This window comes from Neodiprion pinetum, chromosome 3 (genome assembly GCF_021155775.2).
Source record: "Neodiprion pinetum isolate iyNeoPine1 chromosome 3, iyNeoPine1.2, whole genome shotgun sequence".
Classification (NCBI taxonomy): Eukaryota; Metazoa; Arthropoda; class Insecta; order Hymenoptera; family Diprionidae; genus Neodiprion; species Neodiprion pinetum.
The window spans coordinates 36,782,646-36,799,752 of NC_060234.1; the positions used below are offsets into that span (position 1 = coordinate 36,782,646).

General features: G+C 36.0%; 2 protein-coding genes across 5 annotated transcripts in view; one reads left to right on the forward strand and one right to left on the reverse strand.

Annotated features, from left to right (window-relative positions):
- LOC124213825 (NFX1-type zinc finger-containing protein 1-like) overlaps positions 1–9,833 on the forward strand; it is a 13,450-nt gene extending 3,617 nt beyond the window's left edge. For 2 of the 3 annotated variants that reach the window (XM_046615485.2, XM_046615486.2), the window contains exons 3-17: positions 648–746; positions 832–3,112; positions 3,427–3,706; positions 4,054–4,556; positions 4,637–4,954; positions 5,039–5,341; positions 5,480–5,638; positions 5,746–6,003; positions 6,091–6,316; positions 6,516–6,672; positions 6,899–7,010; positions 7,197–7,417; positions 7,524–7,798; positions 8,414–8,706; positions 9,002–9,833. In XM_046615485.2, coding sequence (XP_046471441.1) covers positions 648–746; positions 832–3,112; positions 3,427–3,706; positions 4,054–4,556; positions 4,637–4,954; positions 5,039–5,341; positions 5,480–5,638; positions 5,746–6,003; positions 6,091–6,316; positions 6,516–6,672; positions 6,899–7,010; positions 7,197–7,417; positions 7,524–7,798; positions 8,414–8,706; positions 9,002–9,421 — 5,905 coding nt within the window. In that variant the 3' untranslated portion in view covers positions 9,422–9,833. Of the gene's footprint in view, positions 1–647; positions 747–831; positions 3,113–3,426; positions 3,707–4,053; positions 4,557–4,636; positions 4,955–5,038; positions 5,342–5,479; positions 5,639–5,745; positions 6,004–6,090; positions 6,317–6,515; positions 6,673–6,898; positions 7,011–7,196; positions 7,418–7,523; positions 7,799–8,413; positions 8,707–9,001 lie in introns of those variants that run through there. The other variant, XM_046615487.2, reaches the window with a different exon arrangement.
- On the reverse strand, positions 8,943–15,323 carry LOC124213831 (esterase E4-like). Of its 2 annotated transcripts, none has more exons than XR_006881996.2 (8): positions 13,078–13,852; positions 12,516–12,654; positions 12,019–12,364; positions 11,465–11,827; positions 11,188–11,348; positions 10,797–11,113; positions 10,372–10,686; positions 8,943–9,437 (listed from the first exon to the last, which is right to left on the reverse strand). XR_006881996.2 is itself a non-coding variant. In XM_046615506.2 (8 exons), exons 2-8 carry the CDS (start codon positions 13,323–13,325, stop codon positions 10,515–10,517), a joined length of 1,746 nt encoding a protein of 581 aa, XP_046471462.1. In that variant the 5' UTR covers positions 13,326–13,510; positions 14,291–15,323; the 3' UTR covers positions 10,078–10,514. The 2 variants fall into 2 exon arrangements, 1 of the variants encoding a protein (XP_046471462.1); XM_046615506.2 differs by lacking the exon at positions 8,943–9,437 and adding an exon at positions 14,291–15,323 and having other exon boundaries at positions 10,078–10,686; positions 13,078–13,510.
- Between the last annotated feature and the right edge of the window lie 1,784 nt (positions 15,324–17,107).

Below are 17,107 nucleotides of genomic sequence, written 5' to 3' on the forward strand. Positions count from 1 at the left end.
AATATCCATTTTTTGACCATGTTGACTGGGATAATTGGAGTATCAAGGTGGTTCTAAACTGTAACAAAAGTTTCCAAAACTGATCCAAATTTTGTGTATACGTAGTAAATGTAATGCTAAACGTGTGTACAAAATTTCGGCTTGATGGCCTTTACGGTTTTTAATTTATTTTCAATTGATGTTAACAAATTTACATGTGAGTAATGGTGCAAGTACTGCAGAGGAGATGTTTTTTGATTATAACTATTAATCGAATAGCAAAACTAATGACAATTAAAACTTGAGATTTCATGATGACATTCCACAGTGGTTTATGGATGCGCTGTAAACACGGAAACGTCACTTGCGCCACTCGTAGCATGCTATTCATGTAGCAGAGCTTGTCAGTGCCAATTTGTTTACTCAGGGCACTCTTGGATATGCCACTTCTAAATCACAATGCTGGTCATGATATGTCTATGTTTATTAATATTATTTATATTTCACAGTTTAACATGCTATTTCACAGTTTAACATGCATAAATACTCGTCTAATAAAGTTTTTGTGATATTAAGTATTTTTTCTTCGATTTTACTATGACCAGAATAGTTCATTAAAGCTATCTTAATACACAGACGCTACAACAATTCGTTCCCACATTTTGCAGAACCCCTCAGTATGAAGTATACAATAGAAGTTCTAATCATGGGTACCCCAATAGAAGTGCATATAATATACAAGAAACCAATAGCTTCACACGTTCTAGGTATGTACATAAAAACATTTTTCATATTCATATTTTCAGTTTCGCCGTTGCATAAGACTATCTTAAATGTAATATAATATTTTAGATATCACCGACAACACTCCTCGTACAAACCTAGTGGCAATATTTTTACTTGGGATACCAGAATTGGAGCCACATGTAATGCAGAATACTTTAATTTTACGCACCTGGAACAATTAGACAAAATGACTAGTGATCGAGTCGTAGCTACGTTAATGAAACAAAGAACAGAATTTGAACAATTCTTGAACAGTACATTTACACCAGACGCCTTAGTAATGACTGTGCGGGTCCTCAAAAAACTTTGCAAAGGTAACTTCACAGAGAATATGAGCGGCATACTAAGTCGTGCCTGTTCTGAAACGTTTCTAAAAAGCTTAGAGACGTATCTGATGTCATTGCCTTTCGAAAGTGAATCGGCTGCTAAGAAAAGTAACAACATTTATTGGGAAGATAGAAATGGGTTCTGGAAGAATTTAATCGAAATATTCCAAACAATGGTTGATCTTTTGCCTAGTAAAGCTAGAGACGAACTTCCGGGGATTCTAGACAAAATGAATATTATTATCACAAGCATTGAAAACAATCAAGATTATGTAATTGATAAAAATGTCAAAACCGCTGCATTATATATGTCCAATAAGTTGCAAAGCCAATTACAAATTTTCGAAATGAAGAGCGCAATTCATGCTCAAAGGCCTGAAGAATTGGAGGAAGGTCCACCTGAAGACTTCAGGTCCTTGAGCATTATACCAACGAAAAAGGATTTGCTTGATAGTCATCCTTTCATTAGGATTAATAAAGTCAAAGAAGCTTACAATTCAGTAGAACATTATCTTGACGTGCAGTTTCGTTTACTGCGTGAAGATTTTATAGGCCCTCTTCGTGATGGCATTGACGAATACTTGAATGACTTCAACCAACGTCGGAACAAGAACCTACGCATTTACAAGAAAGTCAGATTCGTAATTCCCAATAGCGATGATTTTGGTGTTATTCGTGATGGAGTTGAAATATTTTTTGGAATCAAGAATAACATCAATTGGAGAGATTCCAAAAGGCTTATATTCGGTGGGCTGTTATGCCTGAGCAACGATAATTTCAATACCATTTTGTTCGCAACTATTTCCCACCGAGATGAGAAATATCTTGAAAAAGGTATACTTACAATCAAGCCATGCGGTGGAACAAAGATTACTTCGGAATTTTACGACAGTGATTTTGTCATGTTGGAACCAAAATTGTACTTTGAGCCATACTTTGTAGTACTAAATGCTATGCTGCATATGAATGAGAGGAATTTTCCAATGAGAAATTATCTAGTAGACGCTGATACTTCGACTTTCCGACCTCGTTACATTAACTCGACTTACTTGACCTTCGGAAAAACTATATTCAGTTACAAGGGAATCAAACTACCTGTAGCATCAAACCGAACATGGCCATCAGCTCAGGAATTAAATCTAGATGAAATGCAATACAAAGCATTCAAAAGTGCACTCACTCAAGAACTTGTACTTATCCAAGGACCGCCAGGAACAGGCAAGACTTTTCTCGCTTTGCAAATAATCCGCACGATTTTGGAGAATCGTAAATACTGGCTGAAACATGGGCCAGTCATGGTTGTATGCTTAACAAATCATGCTCTGGATCAAATTCTTGATGGTATATTAAAGTACACGGACTCTATCATCCGTGTTGGTAGCAGATCAAGTAATCCAAGATTGGAGCAATGCTCAATCAAGAACAAACGTAGCGACAGTTTTATTTTCAGCGATTCAGCAAGAAATGCGCAGTCAAATATGCATTTTGCAAAACGCGCATTGCAATACAATATACAGGAAATTAAAGAAACCTGCAATGTGATTGAGAATTTAACACAAGAGAATAGTATTGTGTCGGTATACGAACTGCAGAAATATTGTAGAGAATCAGCATTATATGAACTTGATAATCAGGACCTCTTGAAACGGCTGTTCGGATTCAGCGCTGAATTCATTGCAGAATATATCACTGTCGAGCAATTACGTGAGCATAGCGCTACCTTACGAAAAAAAAATTCTAGATGGAAATCTAATCTAGTCGAGCCCGTAACTAGGAAGAATTCGACGTATTCAACACATGAATTAGACATGCCTTGGCAAATTCAATTATTTTGTAAGTGGTTCTTTTCACTTGATCCCTGTGAATTTGTACTTCCTCTGGAATGTATAGATGAACTAATACATGAGAATTATGCACAAATGCATCTATGCACAAATGAAATGAGTATTCTGCCGTTTAATCCGACTACTGAATTGGAGTATGATATTACTGAACTACGTAAACTACGATCAAAATTACAGGTTAGTATAATTATGTATAGTCAATGGTGTAGTGTTAAAGATTCAAAAAAATATTCCAGTAGGGTTAACATGACCTGCATCCCCGTAGATATAGATAAAAATTCAATTAAAAATATTCATATTACGTCATTTTAAAAATTCGAAACTAAAGGATAAAACTAAATGTTCCGTACAAGTTGAAACGTCGTTTTTGAAATCTCTAACATTATCAAGTTGTATTGGAATTCACTTTGATGGAACTGGAGTTTTTTATATTTTGCTTCTATTGTTAAATATTTGTACCTAATTTTATTTCTAATCTTTTTATATTTCAGCAACAATTGGCTCAACATCCATTATTAAATACAGAAAAAAACCGACGTCCTCAACATCCAAATTGGGAAGAATATTGGCGATGGATAACAATCAGTTATGAAAACGCAATGTCCACTTTAGCTGAACTTAAAAAAAGGTCTGGATACCTACTTCAGGAATTGAAAAACGCTAAAGAGTATTTTGATTTAGAAATACTACAGGAACATGAAGTCATCGGAATTACTACGACGGCTGCGGCAAGACTACACACTTCCATACGTGCTCTTCATGCACCAATAGGTAGATATAATATTTGCTCTGTGTAGAATGATACAAGTGCTCTTAATATTTTGATGCCAGTTTCTTGGCTGATGAAAACAACCTAGTACACAATTTAATATTAGGCAATTCTTTGTCAAATGAATAAGTAAATTTCCTTGTCCCGTTTGATATTATTTCTAACTCATTGTAATTTGAAATGCATTTAAGCAGAATTAACTTGGGAATAAATTATTTAAAGATTTATATTCAAGTAAATAAATTACTAAAAATATTCGTATAATTTGAAAATCATGATTTGATTCCGGAACAAAACAGACTCATATTAATTTTTATAACCATTCACAATAATTTTATTACCTATCTAGTACTGGTAGAAGAAGCAGCTGAAATTCTTGAAGCTCATGTAGTTTGCTCTCTAACTAAAAGTTGCCAACACCTCATCCTGGTTGGGGATCATAAGCAACTGCGACCAAAAGCAGCTGTTCACAAGTTAGGAACTAAATATAATTTGAACATATCGTTGTTCGAAAGAATGATCAATATACACGGAGATTATACGCAATTGACAAATCAACATCGAATGCGACCGGAAATTGCTGCATTGATATGCCCATCTATATATGACACGCTTTACAATCATGAATCCGTTTGCACATACCCTCCAATTGAAGGTGTGAGTAAAAATTTATTTTTCCTGCATCATGAGCACAAGGAAGTTAGCTCTGATCACAATGATGACACTTGGACAAATCCGCACGAAGCCAAATTTCTGGTAGCATTTGCCAGACATCTGATATTACAAGGATATGATGTATCAGAAATTACGATAGTCTGCACCTATGCTGGTCAATTATTCGTATTGATAAAGGTGAGAATATTTCTTATGGCTCAGGCACTGTTACTGGATGAAAATGTTAGAAAACTCCATTGTGCTTTTTCTACTTTCAGGAGAGAGAGCGTTATTCAATCCTCAGAAATTTACGCATAACAACGATCGATAACTACCAGGGTGAAGAAAATAAAATAATTCTCTTATCATTAGTGCGAAACAATGAAGAAGGAAATGTCGGTTTTCTCAGTGAAGAAAACAGAGTTTGCGTAGCACTGTCGCGTGCTCGAGCGGGTCTTTACATTATGGGAAATATGCATAATCTCACAACAAATAATCATATTTGGCCCAAAATTAAAAATGTTTTGGAAAATGACAATGCGATTGGTGATTGTCTCGAATTACAATGTCAAATTCACCCTGATGAATTATTAAGCGTAAGTATTCATATCAATATGTTTCAAGTAATATAAGAATGTCAAACTACTTTTACAAATAATTAGCATAGAATTAACATACAGGTACAGAATTCAATGGATTTTCAAAAATCTCCGGAAGGAGGCTGCTTGAGAAAATGTGATACAAAATTGTCTTGTGGACATACCTGTTTGAGCGTATGTCATGTTTTGGACCGTAAGCATGTTGCAGAACATAAGTGCCATCAACCTTGTCGTAAAGCTTGCCCAAAAGGTCATCCTTGTCCATTTACATGTTCTCAAACTTGTAAAGACTGCCTCGTATTCGAAGATCGAGAACTGAAATGTGGCCACACTGTGCCTGTCCCATGTTGGGTAGATTCAGGATCATTTTTATGTCCTGTCATGGTATGTTTGCAATAAAAGAATTACAAGTAATTTAAATTGGAATAAACAGCTGTGGCATCCGTCGTGTCTCAAGCTCGATGATCACTAATTTAAAGATCGCAGCTAACTCGAATTTTATAGGCTGCTCCAAATTTTCAGGTCAACGGCACTTTACCTGACTGTAATCACACGGTTGTAAAGCCGTGTCATAAATCTGTCAAAGATTACCCATGCTCATATCCCTGTGATGTTCGAGTTCCATGTGGCCACTCTTGTGAATTGAACTGCCACGTAAATGATGACCCTGATCACTTGACGGTATATTACGCTTTTTAGTAATGTCGAATGTTCAAGTTGTTTCGATGAAAATGTCATTAACATCAGGTCTTACTGAAATACATTATACAAGATATTAATCATTACAGTACATGTGTCAAAAGGAATGTACGAAAACTAATCTCAACTGTACCATGAATCATGTGTGCAAAAAGCAATGTAGCGAAAAGTGCATCTTATGTGACATCAAAATGAAGAAAGAACGCTCATGCGGACATTACTTTGATTGCTTATGCAGTGAAGATGTTGAAGGAATTGTGTGTAATAAGCCATGCAAGCGTGACATGGATTGCGGTCACAAGTGTCAATTGAAATGCAGTGAAATTTGTGGAAAATGTCAAGTAATCGTGAGTAAAACATGCAAAATCGATTATATAATTGCATTCAATTCAAAAAACTTACCAAGGTGAATTACAATACTGAAAATATTGCAGGTTGAAAAAACAAGCACATGTGGACATAACATAAAATTAAAATGCTGCGAAGAGGCAACATCTTCAAAATGTAGTAATGAGTGCAAGCTTAAACTAGCCTGTGGACATCCTTGCAAAGCTAAGTGTAAAGACCCATGCACTACTGCGTGTAAACTCATGGTGCGTAGAAGTGAACTCGGATTGTGTGGACACAATTTTTCAGTGCCTTGTTATTTGCAAGGAACAAGTAAGGAACTCATGAATTATAATAATGATTCAAATCATTTATAAAAATATGGAACAGTGTGGAATTTGACTCCAGTTATTTTTTGCAGACTGCACAATAAAATTCTGTTTTGAAGCTAGAAAAGTACTCAGCGATATCGCTTATAGTACAAATAGTTAAATATGAATACTTTCACCAATTAATTTTTTGTTCCAATCAGGAAATCTGCTGGAATTATTGAAATACTGTAAAGAACCGTGTATGACGGAACTGGCTTGTGGACACATCTGCAAAGGTAATTGTGGATACTGTAAACAAGGACGCATACACACACCTTGCGGCGAAATCTGTGGCAACATTCTCGTTTGTGGGCATAAGTAAGATATCTGCATGCATCAAGTGATTTTCTCTTTAGTATAGATAAGTGAAATACAAATCGTTTCAGATCTTAGATAAATTAAAACTATAATCTACCCCATTGATGTGAAACATATCAAATGTCTTAACACACAATGATTTTGATACAGTGAAAAATCAAACTATATTTGATGCAGATAAGAACAAGGAATAATGTTGTCAATATAACAAATATTAAATGTTTAGATGCGAAGTTCCTTGCAGACAAGAGTGTCCACCTTGTAAGAAAGTTTGTGAAGTTAAGTGCCGCCACAATAGATGCAATAAAAAATGTGGCGAACCATGCACACCATGCAAGGTATGATTTAAACTGACCTCACTGTGAGCAATATCATGATATTAGGTCTGTAAGATATTTTGTCTATTTGGATGTAGATAACGTACACTTATTTAGATTCAATATTTTTCGGATTTAATTATTCTTCAATATTTCTCGTTGTAGTTCGTTCATGACAAGAATTGATTATAAATTACTTTGTATTAGGAAAAATGTGGTTGGGGATGTCCTCACTCCAAATGCACCAAAAGCTGCTCCGAATTGTGTGATAGGGAGCCGTGCAATGAAGAGTGCCCAAAGCTATTAAAATGTGGCCATCCCTGTGTTGGTTTTTGCGGGGAGCCATGCCCACCATTATGCCGAATTTGTAATAAAGAAGAACTTATAGAAGAATTTTTCCTTGGCAATGAAGATGAACCAAATGCAAGGTGAATTACCATTATTTGCATCAATGGTGATATTTAACCCATTAAAATTACTCATAACTGATGAAAATGTTAATAAGTAACAAATTAAAATTTAATATTTCAACAGATTCATATTATTGGAAGATTGTGGACATTGCATAGAAAGTGAAGGGCTTTTGAAATGGGTATCAGAACGCAGTGACCCAATTCAGATGAAAACCTGCCCACGCTGCAAAACGTTTATCAGTAAATGTATGCGAATAATGAATCAAATTAAAACTGATGTGGCAGATGTACAAGCAATCAAGAAAAAAATATTTGGAGATCAAACATGTTTGCTGAACCAGCAACAGCTTTTCCTCAAAGTAATTAAACGCATGCAAGAAAATCGAATTTCACAGAGTACGCACATAAACATATTATTAAATAATACCGCTATATCCATTACCTAGCAAGTCTCACATGGAAGTTCTCAATATCGAATGTATTGTGTGAATACAATAACCATCTGATTTATTTTTCATTTTGAATTCAGGCATAGTTTATTGCATCACTGCAAGGAAACACAACTACTACATCAAGCTGACAGATTCACTTTCTGATTTGAAAAGCTGACGTTTTTATCGACAAGTTAACTTCCACTAGTGAAAAAACAGTATTGGTTTGGCAAAATTACTTGACCTCACTTGCGCTATAATCTTTCTTGATATCCTATTATATCATACATCCATATAAAGCAAAATCTTTGCCGACGCTTCAGTGACATTTATGTCAATATTGCGAAAAATAAACCATTAATTCATTAAATTTCTGTTTATTTAAAGAAGACTCAATTCAGGGCCGAAACGTATGGCGATAACTTTATTTTGCGAACCTATTAACCTCTTCTGGGTCGAATTTTTCACGCGTTCGTTCCAAATATGGGACGATGGCTAGGAAGTGGTTAAATCAAATAACCCCTCAATGAACTCATTAACAATCTTTGACCATGTGGATAACAAACATTTTTAATTATAGGTTTCCCGGATCTGAACAATTTTTTGAAAATTTTGCACACCAAAGTGTTTCCTACGACAAAGAAAAAGCGCCGGCAGGTTTTGGATGTCCGAGCAACGGAAGCTACCAAGATCACACTGAACATCTTACAGCATGTAATCGAAAAACTGGAAAATATAGATCCCACCATTACGATCTATCCATGGTTAAACGATCAGGTTGTGATGTTGGTACAATCACTCTCAATTAGGGGACAGATTTCCAATCAGGAAATCAATGACATCGAAAAAGAACTTCAGAGATTACATTATATGGTAATAAATCTTTGATCTGTATTTAGATACCAAATCTAGAAATTTTAAATACCAATTTTGAGAACTAAATTTTTCAACCGCTAAAATTTTATACTTTGTACTGATGTAATTCTTCATGTATTCGCGATATGTAGAGTAATTTTGATATGTGGTATAATATTTCATTTCTGACTGTTATATCTAAATAATCAAACTCCGTTCAATAGAAATTTCACTGTATCAAGCCACATCTTGCGTTTTAGTTTGAAGGATTTCTTTATTTGGTTTACATTTTCATTTGTTATGTATTTTACAGGCTGAAATTTGTAAGATGAATCTTCAGATCGTCTTCCAGCATAATGACACCGTGGAACATGAAATAGATTTCATAAATTTAGTAGAGAAACTGACAAGTGTTCATAAATTTACTGAAGAAAGAGAATTGGATATTAAAAACCAGATACATCTGCTTGCACCATTATTAGATATGAAAAAAGTCATCCTGATGGATAACGAGCGTAAGATGATTGTTAAAGCAATGGGCTACAAACAAGGCCATTGGTTCAAGTGTCCGAATGGACATATTTACATTATAGGAGATTGTGGAGGTGCCATGGAAGAAAGCAATTGTAACGAGTGTGGAGCTGCCATTGGCGGCGGATCACATCGTTTAAGAAGCGATAACTCATTGGCTACAGATATGGACGGAGCTACACGTCCTGCTTGGCCTCTATGATGAACTCACGCCTTGTCTGAATAACACAAATAAACTTACATTAATGAGTACCACTTATTGACTAATGCTTTATAATAGTTTGTATTAATCGGTTTATTTTACTTTTTGACAATTATCAGTTTGACAGGAATTAGAGATTCGAAACTAAATGATTGTGAAATTCGATTGTTCATATTTCTCAGAATAATTTTTCTAATTAATTTATCAAAATGTGGAAATTCTGCGAACAAATCTAATGATATCAATGGACCTTGAATCCTCTGAACATCACCAATAATGTGAACATTTGGTTGGAACTCTTATTGCTGGACATAATCCGTGTGTAGTTTTAAGTGTTTAGTAATAAAAACTTGAAGTAAACCACAACTGTATTGCTCGTACTAGGCTGCACAACTAAAATGGATATTTTCAACATTTGTTATAAAAATTCATACTCGAAGTTGTTTGGGACTCAGTTACATATTCAGTAATGTACAGATTTGAATTGAAGATCTGTTGAATATTTAATGCACTCAAAATGATAGAAACACATCTTTTATCGAACAACTACTGATTTACTCGAGTCGATCACTTGACATAAAAAAAGAGGAAATTTCTTAAGTAAAATTATAAGGGTAAAGCAGGATAATTTGAGGCCGAATGAAGGACAACAGTAATTCGAGTTACTTATTTGCGTGTATTTAATACTTCGCGACCAGTACGATTTCGTATTTCATATGGTTTCTAGCCCTTAAAAACACATAATTTTTTGTCACGCTAAGTATGACTGACTATGAAATAAAATAATTCTATGTTTGTCAAATACACCAGAACTTGGTTCTTGGTCGTTTAATTCATTTCTCTGCAATACGTCCCTGCTGGTTCTATTAAATCCGAAATTTCGTGAACGTAGGTTCTTGAAGTAAGTTGGATTTTTTGGGGCTATTATTATTGTTCCAATTGACACTTACATGTTTTCTCATATGTCCGTGATACACGAATATCTTACACTTGAAATGCTTTATTCAGATATGTGTATTTGCAATACTTGTATCTTTACAGCATCAAATCCCTTCAAAAGTGAATTGTAATCGTGAAATACGAAGTCCCGTAGCTAGTGCAAATTTACAGCGGCTAAAAGTTCGTCCAAAAATCGAAATCGGTCAACAGAATAACCATGCTTCATTTGAAGAGTTGTGTCAGAACCATCTCCTATTTGGAGGTAATTATCGAGGGAACGTGAATATGGCATCCAAGTTGTACTGCCATCCAAAGTTGTCGGTGTTCTGAAAGCATAATTCCGGATTTCCCATCAATCTTGTCTAGTTACAGTCAACTGAGATTTTCTTAATTTTTTTTTTTTGTTTTACTCTTATTTCTAGCTGCTCGCATTTACCCGGTAGCTGCAAAGGATGTCCACAGCTGGACCATCGTGTCCACCATTTTCCAATCGGCCTCGCTAAATTCGTAGCCTGGAGGTCCAAACTGAGACTTCGGTCCCGGAAGAAGATAGAGAAGCTCATCACCGTGTGCTACACCCATGTTCACAGTATCCCCTCCACTGAAGAAATAGCTGTAACTGACTGTACCCCGGTAGTTGAATGAGCAAAAATACTGGGGGCTTTTAGTATGAAGAGCTTTTTCCTGGATAGTTTTGTGCGAAAAATATGTGACGGTAAGATCACTCAGGAATAGCGAAAAATTATTGAATATCTGAAACAAGTACCGAATATTAGACCTGGTAATCGAGGAAATGGGAACTTAATTCGCTGACTTTGAATACCTACTATGTTTTGATCGACGGTCAGATTGTTAAAGTAGTATGACTTGACGGCATCAGCGAAAACAGTCATATTGTCAATATCATTCTCATATTGTAAGACGTAAGGTAGAACAATATGCAACTTGTCCAAAAACTCATTGATCAAGTCTTGTCGGTTGAGAAATACTGATGAGAACAGAAACAAAATTGTATCAAATTTGAATTCATCTGTTGGCTACACTTATATTCTACTGCTTTTTTTAAAAAAATTTTCCGCTCGTGAATATTGTAAGATTACTTGCAGGCACTAAAGACAATTCCTTCATCGCGAACAACCAGGTTTATCGACGGCAGATCACGGACCATTCCGCGAGCATACAAGTTCCTCGGAGTATCCGTTATGAATGCTTCTTCTGTTTCTGGTTCGATACTTGGACTCCATATAACATACGGAAATACGAACCACTCGGTGAACACAGACGTCGTATCGACAAGTTGGGACGCGTTAAAAGTTCTCAGACAGTTAACAAGGGCAATAGAGGTATTAGTCGGGCAACCAAGATGTTCTCCAAGCTTAGCAGCATATTTTGCGCTCTGCGTTTTCGTATGTGGAAATAACAACCCGAGCGCGTTTCCACTTTGCAGGATATATCGATGAAAAAGTCCTGTAAGAATAAGGAAACTGTATCGGTAGCTGTTCGAGCGATACGCAAAAAATGACACGCATTCAATCACATAAAATGAAATTGAATTGTGCATCATGACTGGAGCTGAAGGAAATTCACGACCAAGAAACAGTAAGCTATATAAATATACGTAGGTATGTCACCAATAATCAACAGCTAGTGAGTCTCACCATTCGTTGAATTCGACATCGTCAAGAGATGAACGCACGCGGCCCCTGAACTTCCTCCGTGAACAGTGACTTGATTGGGATCACCACCAAAATAACGAACGTTGTCTCGAGTCCATTCCAAAGCTCGAACTAGGTCCTTGAGACCGTAATTACCAGGTGATACTTCATCTCCCGTACTGAGATATCCTAAAGGACCCATACGGTAGTTAGGAACTAACAGGACGACATCTTTATCAAGGATGAATTGAGGTCCCCATCGTTTGGGATTATTCGTTCCTGTTTTGTGTCCACCGCCATAGGCAAAGAGCATTACTGGTAGTAAGGTAAAGTTGTCACCGGTAGGAAGCTGCAGGATTGAGCAAATCAAAAATCATTTTCAAAATACACATTCGGCAATCCAGATCTCCTCGTTGAAAGTGCATGGACTGACTACACGCAAGTTGAAAACATAAAAACTGTCATCCAATTGTGCTGAAAACATGAGGTATAATGATTACCCGTGGTGTATACACGTTGAGATATAGACAGTCCTCATCTCCGATGAACACTGTACCCTCCAGCTGAGGACATGGGGGGGAATCGATGCTACCATCTAAAGTACCATTCCACGCTCCTGCTGGTACGGGTCCCTTGAATCTGTATCGAGACAACAGCGAATGTTGTTTTACCGTTTACATAACACGACATCCAGTATTCAAATTGATCGATCTATCAGTGGAGAGATTTAAGAATAGTTGTTGATCAAGCATTGTATAAGAAATAATTATTTGGAACACTTGTTCCAACCAACAAAAAAAAAAACCACTTCGAAAGTTGAACTTGAGAGTTACTCTATGCAGCAGATTATTAACTACTCGCTTCTTCGTTTTAAAGAAGTAGTGAAGTTTATTACAATGATCCCAAAAATGAAAAGTTAAATATTCACACGATTTTCACATTTTGAGGACTAGAGAATCACTTTCGACTATTTTCACAGGGACGTCCGGGAATGTGCGTATGTGTATTTATGTGATATTTTTTTTGAACAAGCAATATGAATTTTCTTGTTGTGAAGCAAACCTGAGATTTCCAATCGGCGGTTGGGCGAATGGGATTCCTTTAAAACCGAAGAATATCCTGTTGCGGCGCGTGACCAGATTTACACCTTGGATATTTCCTTGAAGTACGTGGATTTCTGGGCGAGTCGAATTTTCAAAAATATCCGCATTTCCAGCCGGGGCACTGCCGCAAATACTAACATAACTGCTTAGTAGAAATAGTATCAAGACGTAGAATCTTACGCCACAATACGATTGTATAACCATCATCGTGTTTCCAGTTTCGCGATTTGTCGATAAATGATTCCCAAGCGATTTGGCTGTCTTTATTTAACCGTTGTACAACGTGTTACGTAATTCTTATACAAGCATGTGAACTCCGATCCTCGGTGATCTTTCATACTTATATTATTGCGAGTTGTGTGATTCGGGAGGCGTCTTGCTGATAATCAAGGCTGCGTAAGCAGGATAAAGAATTTATTTGTGTAATATGGATAAAACGCGTGCTTCCTCAGATTCAACAATGATTACATTCATAGCATTTTAAACTTTCAAACCATTAACTGACATAGAAAATCGAGTAGAAAACCTTGTCAATTATTTTATCAATCGAACATAGCATATTCGAGAAATAAACAGGTTTCTACTGACTGGTATTAGCTAGAAGCAAAATAGGGGATGGACAATAGGGTGCTCAAAAAAAATTAATTTCTGTCTTCGATCTCCCACTTCATGTGACCATAGTTCATGACATATTAGGTATTTTTTTGGCAAACCGACAGTATAGATACCAAAATTACCCAAAATATTTACGTGACACGCAATATTGTTCTGGTATATCTTAGATGCTATACCGGTGACTGGCGAAAAAATTCCTTACATTGAACATCGTGAAAGCAAAATGCCGATGGCGCAGCACAGCACATACGGGAATAATTCAATCTGACACGTAGAAAAGCCATTGAAACGGAATAGTAATAATAGGGAAATTGAATAAAACGATGTACTTGGTAAAGCACGGATCAGTATGGATAACAATATGGCTATACGATAGATGGCTGTTAATTGATTATGAACTTACAAACTGATTCAGTGGCTAGGTGTGGAAACGACTGAGAACTTTGAAACTCGGTGGAAATATTCTAGATCGACCCCAAATACCAGTCTTACATATTTGAGTCAGAAAGACTCATAATTACTACAGAGTTTTTTGATTTAACAGGACTTCAACTTACAATTGGCAAGTGGTTAGGAAAGACCTTTCTACCAACCATTTTCCACACCACTGAATTTCGCATTGGCAACAAGACAACGTATACACCTTCTAAACTTCTTTCATAAACAATGATGACTCGCTTGGGATCACGACTATGACGATAACACCGTGCTAACCTTCCGGTCCGGTCAAAGGTGCAGACCACTTTTTTTTTTTGTGGGCTGGTGTAATCAAAGTATGTCATGTTATCACGATTCCATTATCAAACTATGTACAACCAGGTCCTTCAGGCCGTAATTTGCAGTTGGCAGCGCGTGCCCAGTGCTAAGGTATCCTGAGGCCCCTAAACGATATTAAAGATAAAATGAGTACACCAACGATTGGAATTATTGGCTCCTGTTTTAGGAGAACGAGATTTAAGGAATTCTACGAATATGTATGTAAGTGATAGGAAGCAGTTCTCAAATAAAAATAGTTTACGTCGAGTAAGTTAAATGACGTTCAGTAGTTTTATACTCTACAGTGTTTATACTTCGCTGAAATTGGAATTCGCTGATATTGTTTTTTTTTTTCAAATATTTGACTGTCGAAATTAAAACACTCCAGTGCAAAATCAACCTATTCACTTTTAGACTGCACTATTCAGTTTAAACTCTAACGGCACTCATACTACGAGCCTCTGTTATCTCCCAAGTACACTGCTAAATTGTGTAATTCAAAAGCCATTGTTTCGATAATCGAGAGATGCAGAAAAATGTCGGAAAATTACTTTGTATACTTTGCATAAATGATAAAACGTATGCTATTTCGGCTTCGACGATGATATCTTCTTTTACGTGTTAAATGTTTATCACTATCGCGGATACGAAAATCGCTTTTTCTACCACTTTATCAATCGAATATAACATTAAGAAATCAAGGCAGTCCCATATGCCAATATTAATTAGAAACGATGATAATGCATGGACAGTGGAGCAAAATATAAACTTTACGGTATCACGAGATGATAATACCTACCCGAAGTATTAATAAACGTACACAAAGAAAGGCCACTCATTTTTGAGTTACATGCAGTTCTAAGTATAAAAGTTCGCAATAGATCCAATATTACGCAATGGATTATTTTGAGCAAGATGTGATAACCCCCAGCGATATCTCTTCATCACTTGGTTTTTAATCATTTATTAGGCGATTATAAATAATTCTTGGTTGATCTTGACGTCTTAAATAGCCGTGACACGTGATTTCATAATTATCAGTGGCTGACCATGAGTAGGATTCTTATGTCATGGTCAATGACCATGTAGCCTGCCATCCCAAGCTCCATTCCAAACAACAATCTACGAGTAGTGAGCCCTTGAATCTTGTTTATTCTCTCCGCTTCCAGCATGTTTGTAATTTAGGGGTTTCACAATGATATTAGTGGAACTTTGTTAGCAGTAGCCCTTAATCGTGAATCTCACAAACAAAAATGAATCTATATTATACTAAATCCATCATTGTCGCCAATAATAGTGATGGCAATGAAATATTTGCCCACGGATAGCTTTGTTTTTTGTTTTTTCAGTACTATATAAAATAATTGTTCCTCGGTTTTTCGAAGCAAATGACATGACCACTCTACTCAATGGGTTGGGTAGTTTGTTGACAATTCGTGTGATTGTTCGTCGAAGATGAAAAACAGCGCCCAAAGTGTGCAGTTATTAGACAAGAATTATTCCATGAATTAAAACTCTTCAAACTACGTCAATTTCTCACATTCGGTAAGAGTGCTTGCAGCAAATCACGTTATAGCACGATTATAAGAGAATAATCTCTAATAACACAGTTATGATGTGCGAATAAATGCTTAGTAATAAATCTTACAACTTATTATTTTATGTGATCACAGTGCATGCGTAATCATGCCTCAATATGTTTCTCTTACCTGACACAGTTACGCTATTTAAATACATAATGTGTAGCTTATGCAACTATTGATTTTAGTGTTTCTCGAAATTGGCAAAAAACGATACCTCAAAATCCATTAGTAAAAGTGATTTACTTCGAAAATTTCGTCGAACATTTCAAGTTGTTAAACATCAGATCGGCTCGAGCTACCCATTGAGATAATTTTTTATGTGTTTGGGCTCAGTAATGTGGAGTTATCAAATGAAGATTCTCCATTCAAAATATTCTAATTACTTATGATACATAGTATTTCATTAATTTCGGACGATCGCTAAAAAATGGTTTTTATATTTTTTTGTCAATTTTGGTACAATTGGCAAGCACCAATTATTCCGCGTGATTATCAAAACACTGCATGCGAAGCTGCGAAGTATCGGTAAGGTTCAGTCAGTTTAGTCGGGTTACTTTAACGAAATATTGAACCAAAATCATTAATTTGCAATTTTACTATAATGACTTTTAAGATGTCGAGTTTTTGGAATGAGATTCGTTTTGCTGTATTACAGTTTAATAAATTTCACACGCATCCTTGAATAGGGAAATTGCGATTTTTTCTAATCATTTAGTATTACACTAACGTTACGAACATCAACTTCCTAAAAGTACGAAGCCTACGCGCAATCGTATACGATAAAATTCAGACTGTCCTAAGAACCGAAGTGCATCAAGTCCACGCGCAAACAGCGCAGTTAAAGTCGAACAATTTAATTACTGAAATCGCGCTCATAGTATAATATTGCCGTTACTGCGTTCGGTTTGTTGACAGGACACGCGCAAAATCGACGTTAAAATTGATATTTCAGAAAAACGTCAATACGGGAATTTATATTCTGGAATACAATCGGTAGCGGCATCTCTATATTAATCTGATGAATAACGATGCAAA

Coding starts and splice junctions, on each gene's coding strand:
- LOC124213831 (XM_046615506.2), bottom strand. CDS start 13,325: ATGATGGTTATACAATCGTATTGTGGCGTAAGATTCTACGTCTTGATA. Junction 11,828..12,018: donor GATGTCGAATTCAACGAATG/GTGAGACTCACT, acceptor TTATTCTTACAG/GACTTTTTCATCGATATATC. Junction 10,687..10,796: donor ACATCCTTTGCAGCTACCGG/GTAAATGCGAGC, acceptor TTATGCTTTCAG/AACACCGACAACTTTGGATG.